At 46.1% G+C, this 15692-nt stretch overlaps 1 protein-coding gene across 1 annotated transcript in view; it reads left to right on the top strand.

Annotated features, from left to right (window-relative positions):
• LOC122559273 (SLIT-ROBO Rho GTPase-activating protein 3) overlaps positions 1–15692 on the top strand; it is a 174367-nt gene that overhangs the window by 120757 nt on the left and 37918 nt on the right. The window contains exons 4-5 of the mRNA XM_043708654.1: positions 6771–6833; positions 13095–13280. Coding sequence (XP_043564589.1) covers positions 6771–6833; positions 13095–13280 — 249 coding nt within the window. The remainder of the gene's footprint in view (positions 1–6770; positions 6834–13094; positions 13281–15692) is intronic.

The raw sequence follows: 15692 nt of genomic DNA, 5'->3' as shown, positions 1-15692 counted from the left end.
GGGCTTATGCCCGAAACGTCGATTCTCCTGTTCCCTGGATGCTGCCTGACCTGCTGTGCTTTTCCAGCAACACATTTTCAGCTCTGTCCCTATCCTGGGTGTGGTTGATGGGGACAGTGCCAAGGGAGCTTGACTCTGCGTCAAACCCCACACTGTTTCTCTCCTGGGAGTGATTAATGGGAAATTGTAGAGAAAGCTTTATTCTGTATCTAACCCCATGCTATACATATCCTGGGAGTGTTTGATGGGGACAGTATAGAGAGAGCTTTACCTATATCTAACCCCATGCCTGTGCTGGGAGTGCTTGATGGGAACAGTCAAGGGGGAGCTTTAATTACAGTTTACTCTCGTTTAAAAGAGTAGATGGACCATCACTCTATATCTAACAGTGGGTGGGAGCTGAGCTGGAGCCTGACGTTCCCAGTGACACTGCCGGTTAAATCCCCTGACCCTGACTTTCCTCACCTTGTCAAGCGCAAATTTCGCACCCGAAACAAGAGATTCTGGAATGTTGTCAAAACGTGTAGCCATCCTCCACGTGGCTAATATTCCCATTCACTACAAGGTGACACTGTGGCTGCAAGCTGTTGTTTGACAGGTAATTGCAGCGCTGACCTTCCTTCACAACCGAACCGTTTGTGATTAAAAGTCCGATTCTGCCCATATTCCGTCTCTGGGTTTGTGTAGTTATCTGTCTGAATTGGCGCCTGCGAGATTCAATTTGCTTGCAAAATAATACTCTGGAATTGAATTACCCCTTGTTGAGCATGGTTAAGGCAAAGAGTAATCTAATCACTTCTGGGAGTAAAGTATTTTATAGATACAGCAACTCTACATTCAACCTCTGCCATCTTCCTATGCAGTTGTTTAATGACAGATTGAGAGGAGAATGAGGGGTGATTTGAAGCAGGTCAGAGTGATGTAATGCTGAGCTACATGATGTTGTTCAGTCTGTTAACACTATCTAAGTATGCACGTGTGGAATGAACATCGAGCTCAGCAGAGACAGATCAGACAGACTACATCGGGGCTGGGGTCGTGGGGGTTCATATGAGGGGGCAATTGGCAGCATCCCCACGAGTTGGAGATTACAGTCAGAGTCAGAAAATCTGACCTTGATTCCTTTTAGTCAGCTTCAAACATACCGGTCAGGTTACTATCGGAGACTTCAGCTGGCGGAAGTAATTCAAATAACACTGAGAGGGGTTTCTGGCTCTGACCTGACACCGCATAATTTGGTAAGAACTTCATAAATTTCTAGCACAAGGTGTGCCAAATGTGATTGTGTCTGTCTGCCTGTGTGAGCCTGTGGCTGTGTGCGTCTCTGTATGAGCCTGTGACTGTTTCCTGTCTGTGTGTCTCTGTGAGAGCCGGTCACTGTATTTCCTGTCTGTGTGTGTCTCTGTGAGAGCCTGTGATTGTGTTCTGTGTCTGTGAGTGTCTCTGTGTGAGCCTGTGACTGTGTTCTGTGTCTGTGTGTGTCTCTGTGTGAGCCGGTCACTCTGTTTCCTGTCTGTGTGTCTCTGTGTGAGCCAGTCACTCTGTTCTGTGTCTGTGTGTGTCTCCCGTCACTGTGTTCTGTGTCTATGTGAGCCCGTCACTGTGTTCTGTGTCTATGTGAGCCCGTCACTGTGTTCTGTGTCTATGTGAGCCCGTCACTGTGTTCTGTGTCTATGTGAGCCCGTCACTGTGTTCTGTGTCTATGTGAGCCCGTCACTGTGTTCTGTGTCTATGTGAGCCCGTCACTGTGTTCCGTGTCTGTGTGAGCCCGTCACTGTTTTCTGTGTCTATGTGAGCCCGTCACTGTGTTCTGTGTCTATGTGAGCCCGTCACTGTGTTCTGTGTCTGTGAGAGTCTGTGTGTGTGTGTGCCTGTTTGCAATTATATGTAATTTCTGGGAGAGTATGTTTGGGGATGCAGAGGAAATGTCTGGTAGCTGTTAAAAAGAGCAACTCCTTACATTTATGTAGCATCTTTCATGTCCTCTTTGTATCCCAGTGGTAACCTGTGCAAAATATTAGAGCTGGGGGAAGAGGAGCAGAAGTGGCTTTCCCTACGTTTCAAGAAGGTTATGTCTGATCTGTCTGCCTCAGCCTGACTTTCCTGAAATGAAAGCAGAAATTGCTGGCGAAACTCAACAGGTCTAGCAGCATCAGTGGAGGGAGAATCAGAGTTAACGTTTTGAGTCCAATGACCTTTTGCTTTCCTGCTTGTCAACCATAACCTTTGATTCTCCTCCTGTTAGTCCATCACCACCATGAAGAGATTCAGCGTCTCTACACCGTCCGGTCTCTTGGGTGGGGGGGTGTTGGAGGGGATGAACCGCCAAAAGGTTAATCTCCCTCTGAGAGAAGAAATTTCTCTTCTCCATCTCAAATGAAGGGACCCTTTGTTTTGAAACCTCTGCCCCTCGTTCTCGATTCTCTGGCGAGGGGAATCGCCCTCTCTGTGTCCATGCTGTCAAACCCACCGAGAATCTCAGTCCGTCCACCTCTTGTTCTTCTAAACTCCAGTAAGTACAGGCCCAGCCTGCTTGCCCTTTCTTTGTTAGTCAGCTCCTCCTCCAGACCGAGCCGAGTGAAGCTTCTCTGAACTGGCTCTGACGCACGTGCCTTGGAGTGAAGGCTTGTCCCTGGCTGTTTGAGGAATGAGTTCAGGGCTGAGTTTGACTTTCCTCATTTCCAAGTAACACGAGCTTAGCCTGAGCACGTGAGAGACGAGCTTGTGACTGCTGAGTGCCAGGAGAGAGCTGGGTGCCAGTACCACACGTGCCCCTGTTGGCAAAGTGGATACTGACTTCCTCCCTGGCACGCCTCAATGCCCGCAGCATCTGTACCACTGTGGTAGCAGATGTACTGTTTCTCTTCCACTTTTTAAATCATGGGATCGTGTATTGGAATAATTATTCACTTAAAGACTCCTCCGTTCCATTTCTGCCACAACTGAGAATATATTTAACCTCTGGTGGTTTGCAGTAATCAAGCACATAAATGGAGTGGTGTGTGTCAAACTGACTGACTGACTGCACAGGAAACATCAGTCAGTATTTTCCAGAGGCTAGGAATTTGGAGTGAGTAACCCATGACCTAACTCCCCAGAGCCTATCCACAAGGCAGGTGAGTGAGATAATTCCCATTTTCCTGGATGGGTGCAGTTCCAATAACACTCAAGAACCTCAAAATCGTCCAGGATACTTTGGCAGCCCAACCACCACCTGCAATGTTCCCTCACTCCCGTGGCCGTAGAATTCACTGTGTAACTCACCGGGGCTGTTCCAGCAACATTTCCCAAGAAAGTGGGCAATGGGAATACCTCCATCATTGAGTTCCTATCCTGGCTCGGAAATACATCACCACTGCTTTATTGACACTGGCTGAGAGTGCTCCCTAACAGCACCATTGGAGCAGGTCACCAATCACAATGGTTCAGGAATGTGGCTTGCCACCAACTTCGCAATGGGGAGGGGGGGCTTCAGGAGCTGGATGGAGGCATCAATGGGTACCTTTACTAATCCCAAAGAAGTCATTTTCAAGGGGATGTCACAAGGCTGTCCTTAATCTTGTCTCCATTCACACTTCCTCCAAGCCCCTGGCCAGCTGAGTTTGATGGTTTCCTGCCAATGAACTCCATGAAGAAAGTGGCATTTATCCGGAGAATTTTTCCATCCATTTCAAAGGAGCCCAGTTGGGTTTTTGGAGTTGGTCACTGCTTTCCAATCCAAGAGCAGCTATTGAGGATTGTAGCAAAGGGACCTGGGAAGTGAAGTTAGCCTGCGCCTTTTAAAAATTAATTCACGGGATTTGGGTGATGCTGGCCTAACCAGCATTTATTGCTCATTCCAGAGGGTAGTTATAAGTTGATAACACTGCTGTGCGTCTGGAGTCACATAGATACCAGATGAGGTAAAGACTTCAGATTTCCTTTCCTAAAAGGCATTAGTGAAACAGGTGGGATTTTTTTTTCTTGATGACAATTGATTATAGTTACTTGGTCATCAATTGGTGAGATCGTTATTGATTTCAGATTTGACCATGAGTTGTGGTGGGATTTGAAATCATGTTACCAGAATATTAGGGTGGGCTTCTGCATTACCAGGTCGAGTGACGTTACCACTGTACACTGCCGTTTCTCCAAATTTCACACAGGGTAATGGAAACCCAGAATTCTCTCCTCCAAAATGTTAGAACAATTTTGAGACTGAGTGTGATAGATTTAGGTAAGAGCATCTAAAGATGTGGGCAATTCAAACAGAAACAGAAATTGCTGGAGAAACTCAGCAGGTCAGGCAGCATTTGTGGAGATAAAGCAGAGTTAATGCCTCGAGTCAGTCGACTATTCGTTAGAACTAGATTGAGTACACAGGTCAGTCATGTTCCCACTGAGCAATAGAACACATTTGATGGGCTGAATGGCCTGCTCCTGAAATAAGGCTCCTAGGCTTCTTGCTGTTCCAACATTCACTAGGCTAGCACCATTCTAGATTTGGAGACTCAACGTTATCTCCCCTCTATTGATTGCATTTTTCATGAGATCCCATCTCCCATGATCAGCAATGTTTAGTAATGCCAGCAAAAACTATGCTGAAGGATGGCATGCATAACATAAAGCTCTGGCCTTCTTTCCCATTCATTCCAGAATTTGGTACCAGGATCCCTGATTTTATTGATCCACATGAACGATTTAGACTTTAGTACACGGAACATACTCTTTGTGTCATCTGCAAACTTTGAAATTATGCTAAATTATGAGGACAGAGACTGTTCAATGGAATGGGTGGATGCATGGCAGAAGAAATTTAAGGCAGAAGAGTTCTTGTTTACTCATTTGAGAGATGTGGGCATTGCTGGCTGGCCAGCATTTATTGCCCATCCCTAGTTGCCCTTGAGAAAGTGTTGAGCTGCCATCTTGGACCACTGCTGTCCACTTGCTATGGGTTGACCCACAATGCCATTAGGGAGGGAATTCCAGGACTTGACCCAGCCACAGTGAAGAAATGGCAGTATATTTCCAAGTCACGATGATGAGTGGCTTGGAGGGGAATTTGCAGGTGGTGATAGTCCCATATAACTGCTGCCCTTGTCCTTCTAGGTGAAAGTGGTTGTGGGTTTGGAAGGTGTACTGTCTTTGGTGAATTTCCACAATGCATCTTATAGATAGTACACACTGCTGCTACTGAGCATCGGTGGTGGAGGGAGTGGATGCTTGTGGATGTAGTGCCAATCCAGTGGGCTGCTTTGTCCTGGATGGGTCAAGCTTCTTGAATGTCACTGGGGCTACACTCATCCAGGGAAGTGGGGAGTATTCCATAGCACTCCTGACTTGTGCATTGGACAGATTTTGGGGAGTCAGGAGGTGAGTTACTCACCACTGTGTTTATGTGTAGAGTCCAGTTGAGTTTCTGGTCAATGATGACCCCAGGATGTTGATACAGGATGATTTAGTGATGGTAACACCATTGATTGTCAAACAGCAGTGATTAGATCGCCTCTGATTAGAGATGGTCGTAGCCTAATGTGAAATGATTCACCGTGGTGGGGAAAAATTAGGACAGGAAATCATAAACATGCAATTTTAAAAGGCAATTTAGGAGCAGAGGGTCCTGGTGTTATGTTTGCACCAATTGTAAAAGATAGCAGAACCAATTTTAAAAAGTGATTAATAAGACAAACTGGACTGTGACAATCTGGACCACTCTTGCAGAGAACCAACAGGGACATGTTGTAAAATGTGCAATTTATATATATTTTAATATCATTTATTATTTGGGTTTTTGAATTTTTGATCAAGTGGCATATGGGTTTCACATGTATCTAAATGGATTTAATTAAATTGTAACTATTTCTATAGACGTAGTGATTTAAAACATTAGTATTACAGAGAAATTTCCTGGTGAATAATGGGGATTAGTTTCCACTGGGTCTGTTTACAAGTGAACAAACAAAATCATATAATGCATTAGGCTTTCAGTAGAAGATTCTATAAACACCAACAGCTTATTTATTTTTTTTAAAAACTTGAGTTTCAGTTTGGTGCAATTTTTCAGAAGTCTTTATTAAAGTTGGATTATGAAAACAGTTGCTCCAAGGAAACAAAAGTAGTTTAGGCCTGTTTTGAACGAGGTTACCTCAGAGTAAGGCATTTGATTTAAAAGCTCCAGACCAGAAGTGTTTGGTTAATATCATTTGAAGCTGGTTTATTTGAAGCTCAGGAAGTCTACATTCAGTTGTTTGGAAAGTTTTAAGTTTGTGCTGTTCATAAATAGTTTAGTTTATTCTATTTTATCTTAATTTCCTTTGCATAATAAACTTCTGTTTTGTTGTTAAACTGGAATCTACAGTGTTACGTGCTTGTGTTTCAGTAAAAAAAATCTTGTTTATTTAAAAAAAACTATCAAGTTTGGTCTTGGTCTGGGATCTGAGCTGTTCAGCCATAGCTGGAATCATAACTGGTATGATGGGCCAAATAGCCTCATTCTATGCTGTAATCCTCACATGATTCTTGTACAAATCATTTGGTAAATTCTGAGCTACCACTGTGTCTGAGGTCTCCAGATCCAAGGATTCTGGGTTCCCTCTGTTTTCGGTCTCTATTTTTCGAATTTCTTGGTGTTCCTTTTGTTACTGTTACAGGAGTGAATGAGAATTGTTGTAAGTTTTTGTTTGGCTGGGCTGTAATAGATTGTCATCGGTTAGTGCATTCTCTCAGGATTATGCAATGTGAGACGATCATTCAGCAGCAGAGCATCTTAATCCTGTATATTTCTGTTACAGAGTAAAGAAATTGGCCAACAGATGCATGAGGAGCTGCTAAAGGTCACCAATGAGCTGTACACTGTGAGTATTAGTCGTTAGGCCTGCAAGCGTGCATGCGGTGCATCATATTGAGTTCATTCTGCATCAGTTCTTTCCTTTCTGGCTGATTTCTGGTCAGTGTTTGGCATTTCTTCAAATGACAATCATCATGACTCAATTCATGCACAAAGCATCTGAACCAATCCCAGGACAGGGATAGCCGCAGGCTTATATGTAGAGCAAAGCATCCTCTCCACTGTCTCTAGCAAACACTGCCAGGACAGATATAGCATGGGGTTAGATACAGAGTAAAGCTCCTTCTACTTTGTACCCATCAAACACTCCCAGAATAGATACATCTTGTAGTTGATGCACACTGCTGCTACTGTGCATCAGTAGTGAGGGGGGGTGAAAGTTGAAAGTATGGGATAGGTTGCTAAACAAGCAGGCTGCTTTGTCCTGAATGGTATCAAGCTTGAGTGTATTGGAGCTGCGCTCATCCAAGCAAGTATTCCATCACACACCTGACTTGTGCCTTCTCATTCCTAATGGCACTAGCCTCCTCTCCCCTTCTGCCCAGATTGGCTGTCATGGGCCATTCAAGAAGATCATGGACGATCAGTTAGTGTTTCAAATTGTACTTTCGCCTCTACCTCCAAAAACCTTAGATTCTTATTCGGCAGGAATCCATCACCTCTGTCATAAAAATATTCTGTAAGTCCATCTCCACTGCATTCTGAGACAGAGAGTTCCAAAGTCTCTCAACCCTTTGAGAGAAATAAACATTCACTTAATCTCTGTATTGAAGAGTCAATCCTGGATTGAAAAACAGTGCCCCTCTCCCCGCCAGGTTCTGGACTGACACACAAGTGAAAACATTCTTTCCATGTTCACCTTGGCAACACCATTGAGTCTGACACATTTCACTCAAATCATCATCCTCACTCTTCTAAACTCCAGTGCAAACAAGGCCTGTCTTTCCAACGTAACACAACCCATTCATTAATTGAAAAATAATCTAGTCAACCTCCTCCAAATTGGCACAATTTTTTTTATTCTCTTGTGTGACATGCTGGTAGGACTTGCCTTCTCTAAGTTGCCCTTGAGAAGGTGGGAGTGAGTTGCCTTCTTGACCCACTGCAGTCCGTGTGCTTTAGGTAGACCCACAATGGGAGGGAATTCCAGGAGTTTGACCCAGTGACAGTGAAGGAACAGTGATATGTTTATAAGTCAGGATGGTGAGTGGCTTGGAGGAGGAGAACTTGCAGATGGTGGTAAAGCTCTGCTTTTTTTTCATTCTTCCCATGAAGAACCTCACAGTATCCACATTGTACACCATCTGCCATATTTTTGTCCACTTGATTTATTTAGATCATATGTCACTTTGTCATCTTCACATGACACTCCGCTACCTATCTTGGTGTCATTTACAAATTTAGCAACTGAGCCTTCACTCTCTTCATGTAAGTCAATGATGCAAATTGTAGAAGTTTGACGCCCCAGCACAGACCCCTCAGCACCCCAGGATGAAGTCCATCTGGTTCCAGGAGTTATCAGCTTGGAGCTCCGTCAGTAGTACCACTTCCCTCGTGATTGTAATATCAACAAGTTCCTCTCTCCCTTCCACTCCCCCATTCTTCCTCTGTAGGGGACCATAGAATCTTAGAGATGTACAGCACGGAAATAGACCCTTTGGTCCAACCCGTCCATGCTGACCAGATATCCTAACACAATCTAGTCCCACCTGCCAGCACCCGGCCCATATCCCTCCCAACCCTTCCTATTCATATATCCATCCAAATGCTTCTTAAATGTTGCAATTGTACCAGCCTCCACCACTTCATCTGGCAGCTCATTCCATACACATAGCACCCTCTGTGTGAAAAAGTTGCCCCTTAGGTCTCTTTTATATCTTTCCCCTCTCATCCTAAACCTATGCCCACTAGTTCTGGTCTCCCCGACACCAGGGAAAAGACTTTGCCTATTTATCCTATCCATGCCCCTCATAATTTTGTAAACCTCGATAAGATCACCCCTCATCCTCCGACGCTCCAGGGAAAACATCCCCAGCCTGTTCAGCCTCTCCCTGTAGCTCAGATCCTCCAACCCTGGCAACATCCTTGTAAATCTTTTCTGAACCATTTCAAGTTTTACAACATCTTTCCGATAGGAATTCTAAAATATTCATTTTACTTTTCTCCTCCTTAAGTGCATTGTAGAAATTCTGCTAATCCCAATTTAACCTTCCAGTCATATGTTCAGTCATTTGTTATTATTCTGAGCAATCATCTAACCTGCCACTCAGTTTTGTACAGTCAAATGCCTTTTCCTTCAGTTTACAGCTTCCGCTAACATCTTTATTTAACCATAGACAGCGGGTCCTGACTTTCAAACTTTCCTTTATGGTAGGAATATACTTATTCCCAGTATTCTGGAATATATACCTACTACTCTGTCTCTATTCATCAATCCCCCAGCCTGGTATGCCAATTTACCTCTGCTAGCTCACCTTCCAAGACCACATAGTTACCCTGATTTAGGTTTAAAATATTAATCTTAGACAAAAACGCTGAGAGAACCTCAAACCTAGTGGATATGGCTGCCCACTCGATCCCGTACCTACTTCACTCCCAGTCACACCCTCCTGAGCCTGACCATTGACCAACCTTGTGAGTTGCCAACTAAGAATGGAAGATTGGAACTCCTGCTAACGAAGCATTAGAGAGAAAACGGCAAGGTAAAAACACCAGGACAGGCAGTTAGTGTCACTGAGAGGATCGGGCAAAATGGGGACCCTGACTGCCTCTTGGTAGAAAGTATCAAGGTACCTTACCCCCTCCTTGATGTGTTGTAGTGTCTGTAGTTCAGCCTCCAGCTCATAAACTCTGAGTTGAAGCTTTCCTTGCCTGCTCCTCACAATGACACTGACTGTCACAGGGTCCTCACTCTCCCCTCACAGTGACGCTGACTGTCACAGTGTCCTCACTCTCCCCTCACAGTGACACTGACTGTCACAGGGTCCTCACTCTCCCCTCACAGTGACGCTGACTGTCACAGGGTCCTCACTCTCTCCTGACAGTGACACTGACCGTCACAGGGTCCTCACTCTCCCCTCACAGTGACACTGCCTGTCACAGGGTCCTCACTCTCCCCTCAGTGACACTGCCTGTCACAGGGTCCACACTCTCCCCTCACAGTGACACTGACTGTCACAGGGTCCTCACTCTCCCCTCACAGTGACGCTGACCTGTCTGTCACAGGGTCCTTACAGTGTCACTGATGGCCTGTCACAGGGTCCTTACTCTCTCTTCACAGTGACAGTGACTGTCACAGGGTCCTCACTCTCCCCTCAGTGATACTGTCTGTCACAGGGTCCTCACTCTCTCCTCACAGTGATGCTGACCTGTCTGTCAGAGTTCTCACTCTCCCCTCACAGTGATGCTGACCTGTCTGTCACAGCGTTCTCACTCTCCCCTCACAGTGATGCTGACCTGTCTGTCACAGGGTCCTCACTCTCTCCTCACAGTGACACTGCCTGTCACAGGGTCCTCACTCTCCCCTCACAGTGACACTGACCGTCACAGGGTCCTCACTCTCCCCTCACAGTGACGCTGACCGGTCTGTCACAGGGTCCTCACTCTCCCCTCACAGTGATGCTGACCTGTCTGTCACAGGGTCCTTACAGTGTCACTGATGGCCTGTCACAGGGTCCTTACTCTCTCTTCACAGTGACAGTGACTGTCACAGGGTCCTCACTCTCTCCTCACAGTGATGCTGACCTGTCTGTCACAGGGTCCTCACTCTCTCCTCACAGTGACACTGTCCTCCCCTTACCCCTCTCTAATGCTTTGTTGGCAGAGCTCCAGTCATGCGTTTCTCTTTTGTAACTTACTGGTAACACAGATCTGGTATTAGAGGGTGCTTGGGATTCAATATTCAGGTCGTAGCTCCCTTCCCTGATAAGTCAGACTGAATATCTGGGCTCCCATCTCCAAGTGCCTGTCAGGAACAATCACCTTTCAGACAACTCGCAGAGAGCACAAACACAAGACGTGCAAGATCCTTCGCAATGCATCGAGCTCTTCCTCACAAAATAACTCCTGAAGCTGATGGGTCACATGTAATGGAGCTGCCTTCTTGATTGATTGACGGTGTGGTACCAAGGTTGTTAGACTGTAATCTCAATCCAGGGTCAATTGAAAGAAAGCTCCTCAAACAGAAACCCATCCGGTCAACGTATTAATTGCCAGCCCCAGTCATCTCAAATAGAACTAATATCCCAGAGTTTCAGAGAGAATATTGATCTGACTGACTGACCGGTCAAGTGTGCCCCTACTGTGAGCAGTTGTATTGAGGAAGGACGATTGTGTCAGTACACAGCCTACTCTAAATTCGCAAGGTGATGAGACACCATGTCATACCTGAGCCATGGAGGCAGCGGGATCATTGAGTTGGGTGTGTAAGAAGTTGGGCCCCCCAGTAGAAGTCAGTGTTAACTCCTCAATCGCAACAGGCCAGGAGCAGGAAAGTCGTAAAATGGAGGCAGCTCCCATTTCCCACTCCAGTCTGTCTTCAAATTTATCACTATCCTTTTGGTGGTGGGTGAGATTTCCACTGGAGTCAGCAAGCGTCTTTAAGAAATGAAAATTGGGATTCTGTACAGAAGGCTTGCTTAAATTGTTTAAGAGCTTGATTAGGCCATACCTCGAGTACTGTGTGCAGTTTGGGTTTCCTTATCTCAGGAAAGATATTATTGCCATAGAGGGAAAGCAATGAAGGTTCACCAGACTTGTTCCCAGGATGGTGGGACTGTCCCTCTGGAGAGGGATTGGGTAAACTGGGTCTGTATTCTCGAGAGTTGTGAAGAATGAAAAGTGATCTCATTGAAACATATGCAATACTTAAAAGGGAAAGATGGGGTAGATGCAGGCAAGATGTTTCCCCTGGTCAGCGAGCCTAGAATTAGGGGACACAATTTATAAGTAAGGGTATGTCACTTGGACGAAGATAAGAATTTTTTTTAAACTCAGAGGGTTGTGAACCTTTGATTCTTCCCTATGACAGAGGGACGTGGAAGCATTGTCTTTGACTGTGTTTAGGATAGAGACTTGAGAGATTTCCAATTACCAATAGTGTGCAGGGTTACATGGATGGGATGGGTAAAATGCATTAAAGCCATGACTGTATAGTGTCATCTCAGGGTAAACTTGACGGGCTGATTGGCCTATTCCTGTTCCTGTTCCTATGACTGTGTAAATCAGGTACAGATGGTTTCTGTTTGAGGAGCTTTCTTTCAATTGACCCTGGATTGAGATTACAGTCTAACAACTGTGCTACTGCGCCATCAATCAAGAAAGCAGCTTCATTACATGCAACCCATCACCTTCAAGAGTTATTTCATGCTGAAGGTCTTTAAATGTTTTAAAAAAGCTTCCAGGCCATGTTGTTGTGCTCACTGTGAGTAACTTTCAAGGTGATGGGTGCTGCCAGGGAGCCAGCAGCTCTCCGTGGCCTGCTCCTCCAGTCCCCACGTGAAGTACGTTGCTCTACATCCTGCTCCCAGCCCCGACTGCCACCTTCCCACCCCCGATCTATATCACTACCAGCATGCAGCCGTTGTTCACCGTTTCCCTGCACACTGAGCACACTCACTCTGTACCGTGCCCTATGCATCCCCATCCCTCCTTTCTCCACCCTCCCCACTTTGTTCCTCTTCACCTCCCTCACCTCATCTTCGCTGCAGAGAAACGGACACGTCTTCCTCCACACACGGCCTAGCAGTTTGCCCTGGGACAATGTGTTGTGGTGTGGGTGCCCAGTGGAAGGTGCACATCTCCTTGAGTTTAAATGGCAGACACTGTGTCCATGTGTGCACCAAGGTTCCTCACATGGACCTTTGGTAAGAGGAAAGCTTTTGAATTCTATCGTTATTTAGGAAGTATCAGACTGTGGAAATGTCACCTAATCTTGTCCAGGTTCACCATGGCCTCTCCCCCTCTAGCTCTGTATTCTCCACCAAGTTCTGTGCTTTCTGTCCTCCTCCAATTCTGACCTCTTGCATATCCTTCACTTTGTCCCTTAGCCATTGGAAGCAGGGCCTTCAACTACTAAAAGTTCTTAGCTTTGAGATTCCCTCCCTAAATCTCTCCAGTTTGACTGCCTTTGGTTACTTGTCCCAATGCCATCTCCTATGGGCTTGGTGACAAATTATACCCATAATGCTCCTGTGAGAGGCCTCGGTCAACCAGTCATGGCGCAGTCAGTGTTGGTGGTTGTTGAATTGTTGTCTTCGCTGCTCGGCAGGTCATGAAGACGTACCACATGTACCACGCGGAAAGCATCAGTGCAGAGAGCAAGCTGAAGGAGGCAGAGAAGCAGGAAGAGAAGCAGTTCAGCAAATCGGGAGATATCAGCGTGAACCTGCTCCGACATGAGGACAGGCCGCAGCGTCGCAGCTCCGTCAGGAAGATCGAGAAGATGAAGGAGAAGGTATGGTGGAAGCCCCAGACATTGGCTAAGGTCGGAGGATGTGGGCAGCAGGGTTTATGAAGATAGGGGGTCTAATGTCTCCGCCTTGAATTGGTATATCGGCTTCACGGCATGGTACGAAGTGATGGGCCTATGGAATGAAGAGGCCTATGATAGAAAGATAAGAGTACAGGTACAGGAGTAGGCCATTCACCCTTTTGAGTCTGCTCTACCATTCAATGTGATCATGGCCAATCATCCAACTCATTTCCATGTTCCCACTTTCTACCTAAACCCTTTGATCCCTTTAGTCCTAAGAACTATATCTAACTCCTTGAAATCACTCAATGTTTTGGTCTTTGTACCAGTGGGTTCCACTGGCTCACCACCTTCTGGGTGAAGACATTGTTCCTCATCTCTGTCCTCAAGCGCCTACCCATATCCTTTAACTGTGACTCCTAATTGTGGAGTCACAGAGTCATACAGCACGGAAACAGACTCTTTAGTCCAACTCGTCCATGCCGACCAAGCTTCGCAAACTAAACTTAGTCCCACTTGCCTGCATTTGGCCCATATTCCTGTAAACGTTTCCTATTCATGTACCTGTCCAAATGTCTTTTAAATGTTGTGACTGGGCTCCCTGGTCATTGGGAGCATCCTTCCTGCCTTTACTTTGTTTGGTCCTGTTCAAAAATTATCTGTTTCCTTGAGATTCCCCTCCTCCTTCTAAACTCCAGTGAGAACCCACCCACACTCTTGTTTTTATTTTGAAATAGTACTATGTGGTTTTATATATCAATTTCCCAAGGACAGGTGGGGCTTGGTTTAGCATCTTGCCTGAACGCTGGCCTCTTTAATAGTGTTGCACTCCCATAATGCTGCACTTATGTCAGCTTCGATTGTCCACTCCATTCTTACCATCTGAGTTGGCCGAAAAAAGGGAAAGGTACACTTCTGCCTCAGCGCCAGGGACCCGCGTTCAATTCCAGCCTTGGGTGACTGTCTGTGTGGAGTTTGCACATCCTCCCTGAGTCTGCGTGGGTTCGCTCTGAGTGCTCTGGTTTCCTCCCACAGTCCAGAGATGTGCAGGTTAGGTGAATTGGCCACTCTAAATTGCCCCATAGTCTTCAAGGGTGTGTCGGTTAGGTGCATTAGTCAGGGGTAAATGTAGAATAATAGGGTCAGCGAATGGGTCTGGGTGGGATACTCTTCGGAAGGTCGGTGTGGACTTGCTGGGCCGAAGGGCCTGTTTCCACATTTTAGGGGTTGTATGATTCAAAGTTGCACATCTCAGATCATGTAACAAATACTTGCATTTAACACCGTTTGCTTTGCATCGAATTCGGTGATCCGGTCAGAGCTCTCTGTGGTGCAGTTATTGTTCCCATTTAGACTGGCATTGGCACCCCTGTGAACTGCAGGGCAGTGGATGAGCAGCTGGTTGGCTTCACATCCCGGTAGTTGGGTGGGGGTGGTGGATGGAATATTCCTCAGGCTATTGGGAGAACGTCTCCTTTCTCCCAGCTTTGAGTAGTGCAGTGGGATTGGGTAGTGCTGACCTGGGCAGAGTGTGCCTCTCCTGAACAATGTGGCAGTGTCTCAGTTCGACAACTGGAGTGGTAATCTGTATCGCACCATTCCCTGCTGACCCAGGAACTCTGGCACTCTGATCCTCTGCTGAAGGGGGAGAAAACAATGAAGGGCAAGGGTTGGCAGTGGTGGGGGTGGTTTTCCAAATGGTTTTTCAAAGGTTTTTTTGTGTTGTTTTGCGTTCAGCTCCTTTATATAGAGCAGTTCAAGTGCGTGCGTTTCCATGGAAACGGACATGCTCTGTCTGTGACTGTGTGCGCCAGATTGATACTGTCAGATGATGGAGCACGACTATGTCCCTGACTCCTGGCAAATGCCTGATTTACACTGGCTGTGATGAATGGAGTCTGTGAGGGATGTGCAGTCAATTAGCATGCTGTCTCTTCAATCCACCTTCAGACAGATCGGAAGAAAATGGCTCGAGTCTCTGTTACAGCTCGGCTGTAATAACCTTTCGCCAATTTTCCGGTTCATCTGAAGCACAGAGCAGCCGCAAACGTTTGCTGTAGACAGATAATAATTTATCAGTCCCGCTTTCAGGGTAGGAATTGGCAAAGTGACAGTTGTTTTGAGCTCACACTCGAGTTGCATTTCCCTCCCCGAGAGGCCCGGTAAAGTTGATTTTAAAACTTCGCCACCAGCCACAATGCAGCTCAATTGAAATCCAGCTGGTTAAAATCCCGGATCAGAAAATTAAAAACAAAGCAAGTTACGTTTGGTCGGGTGATCTCGTGGTATTTTGCAAAATCAGTAAGCTAACAGCAGAGTGCGTTTTGAACATTAAGTGCATTTGCTTTCTTTGTCACTGAATGTTGACAGAAGTCTATCCAGTCGGCAGACAGG

Source organism: Chiloscyllium plagiosum, chromosome 18, assembly GCF_004010195.1.
Source record: "Chiloscyllium plagiosum isolate BGI_BamShark_2017 chromosome 18, ASM401019v2, whole genome shotgun sequence".
NCBI lineage: Eukaryota > Metazoa > Chordata > Chondrichthyes > Orectolobiformes > Hemiscylliidae > Chiloscyllium > Chiloscyllium plagiosum.
This window is presented reverse-complemented; position numbering and strand designations above follow the sequence as displayed.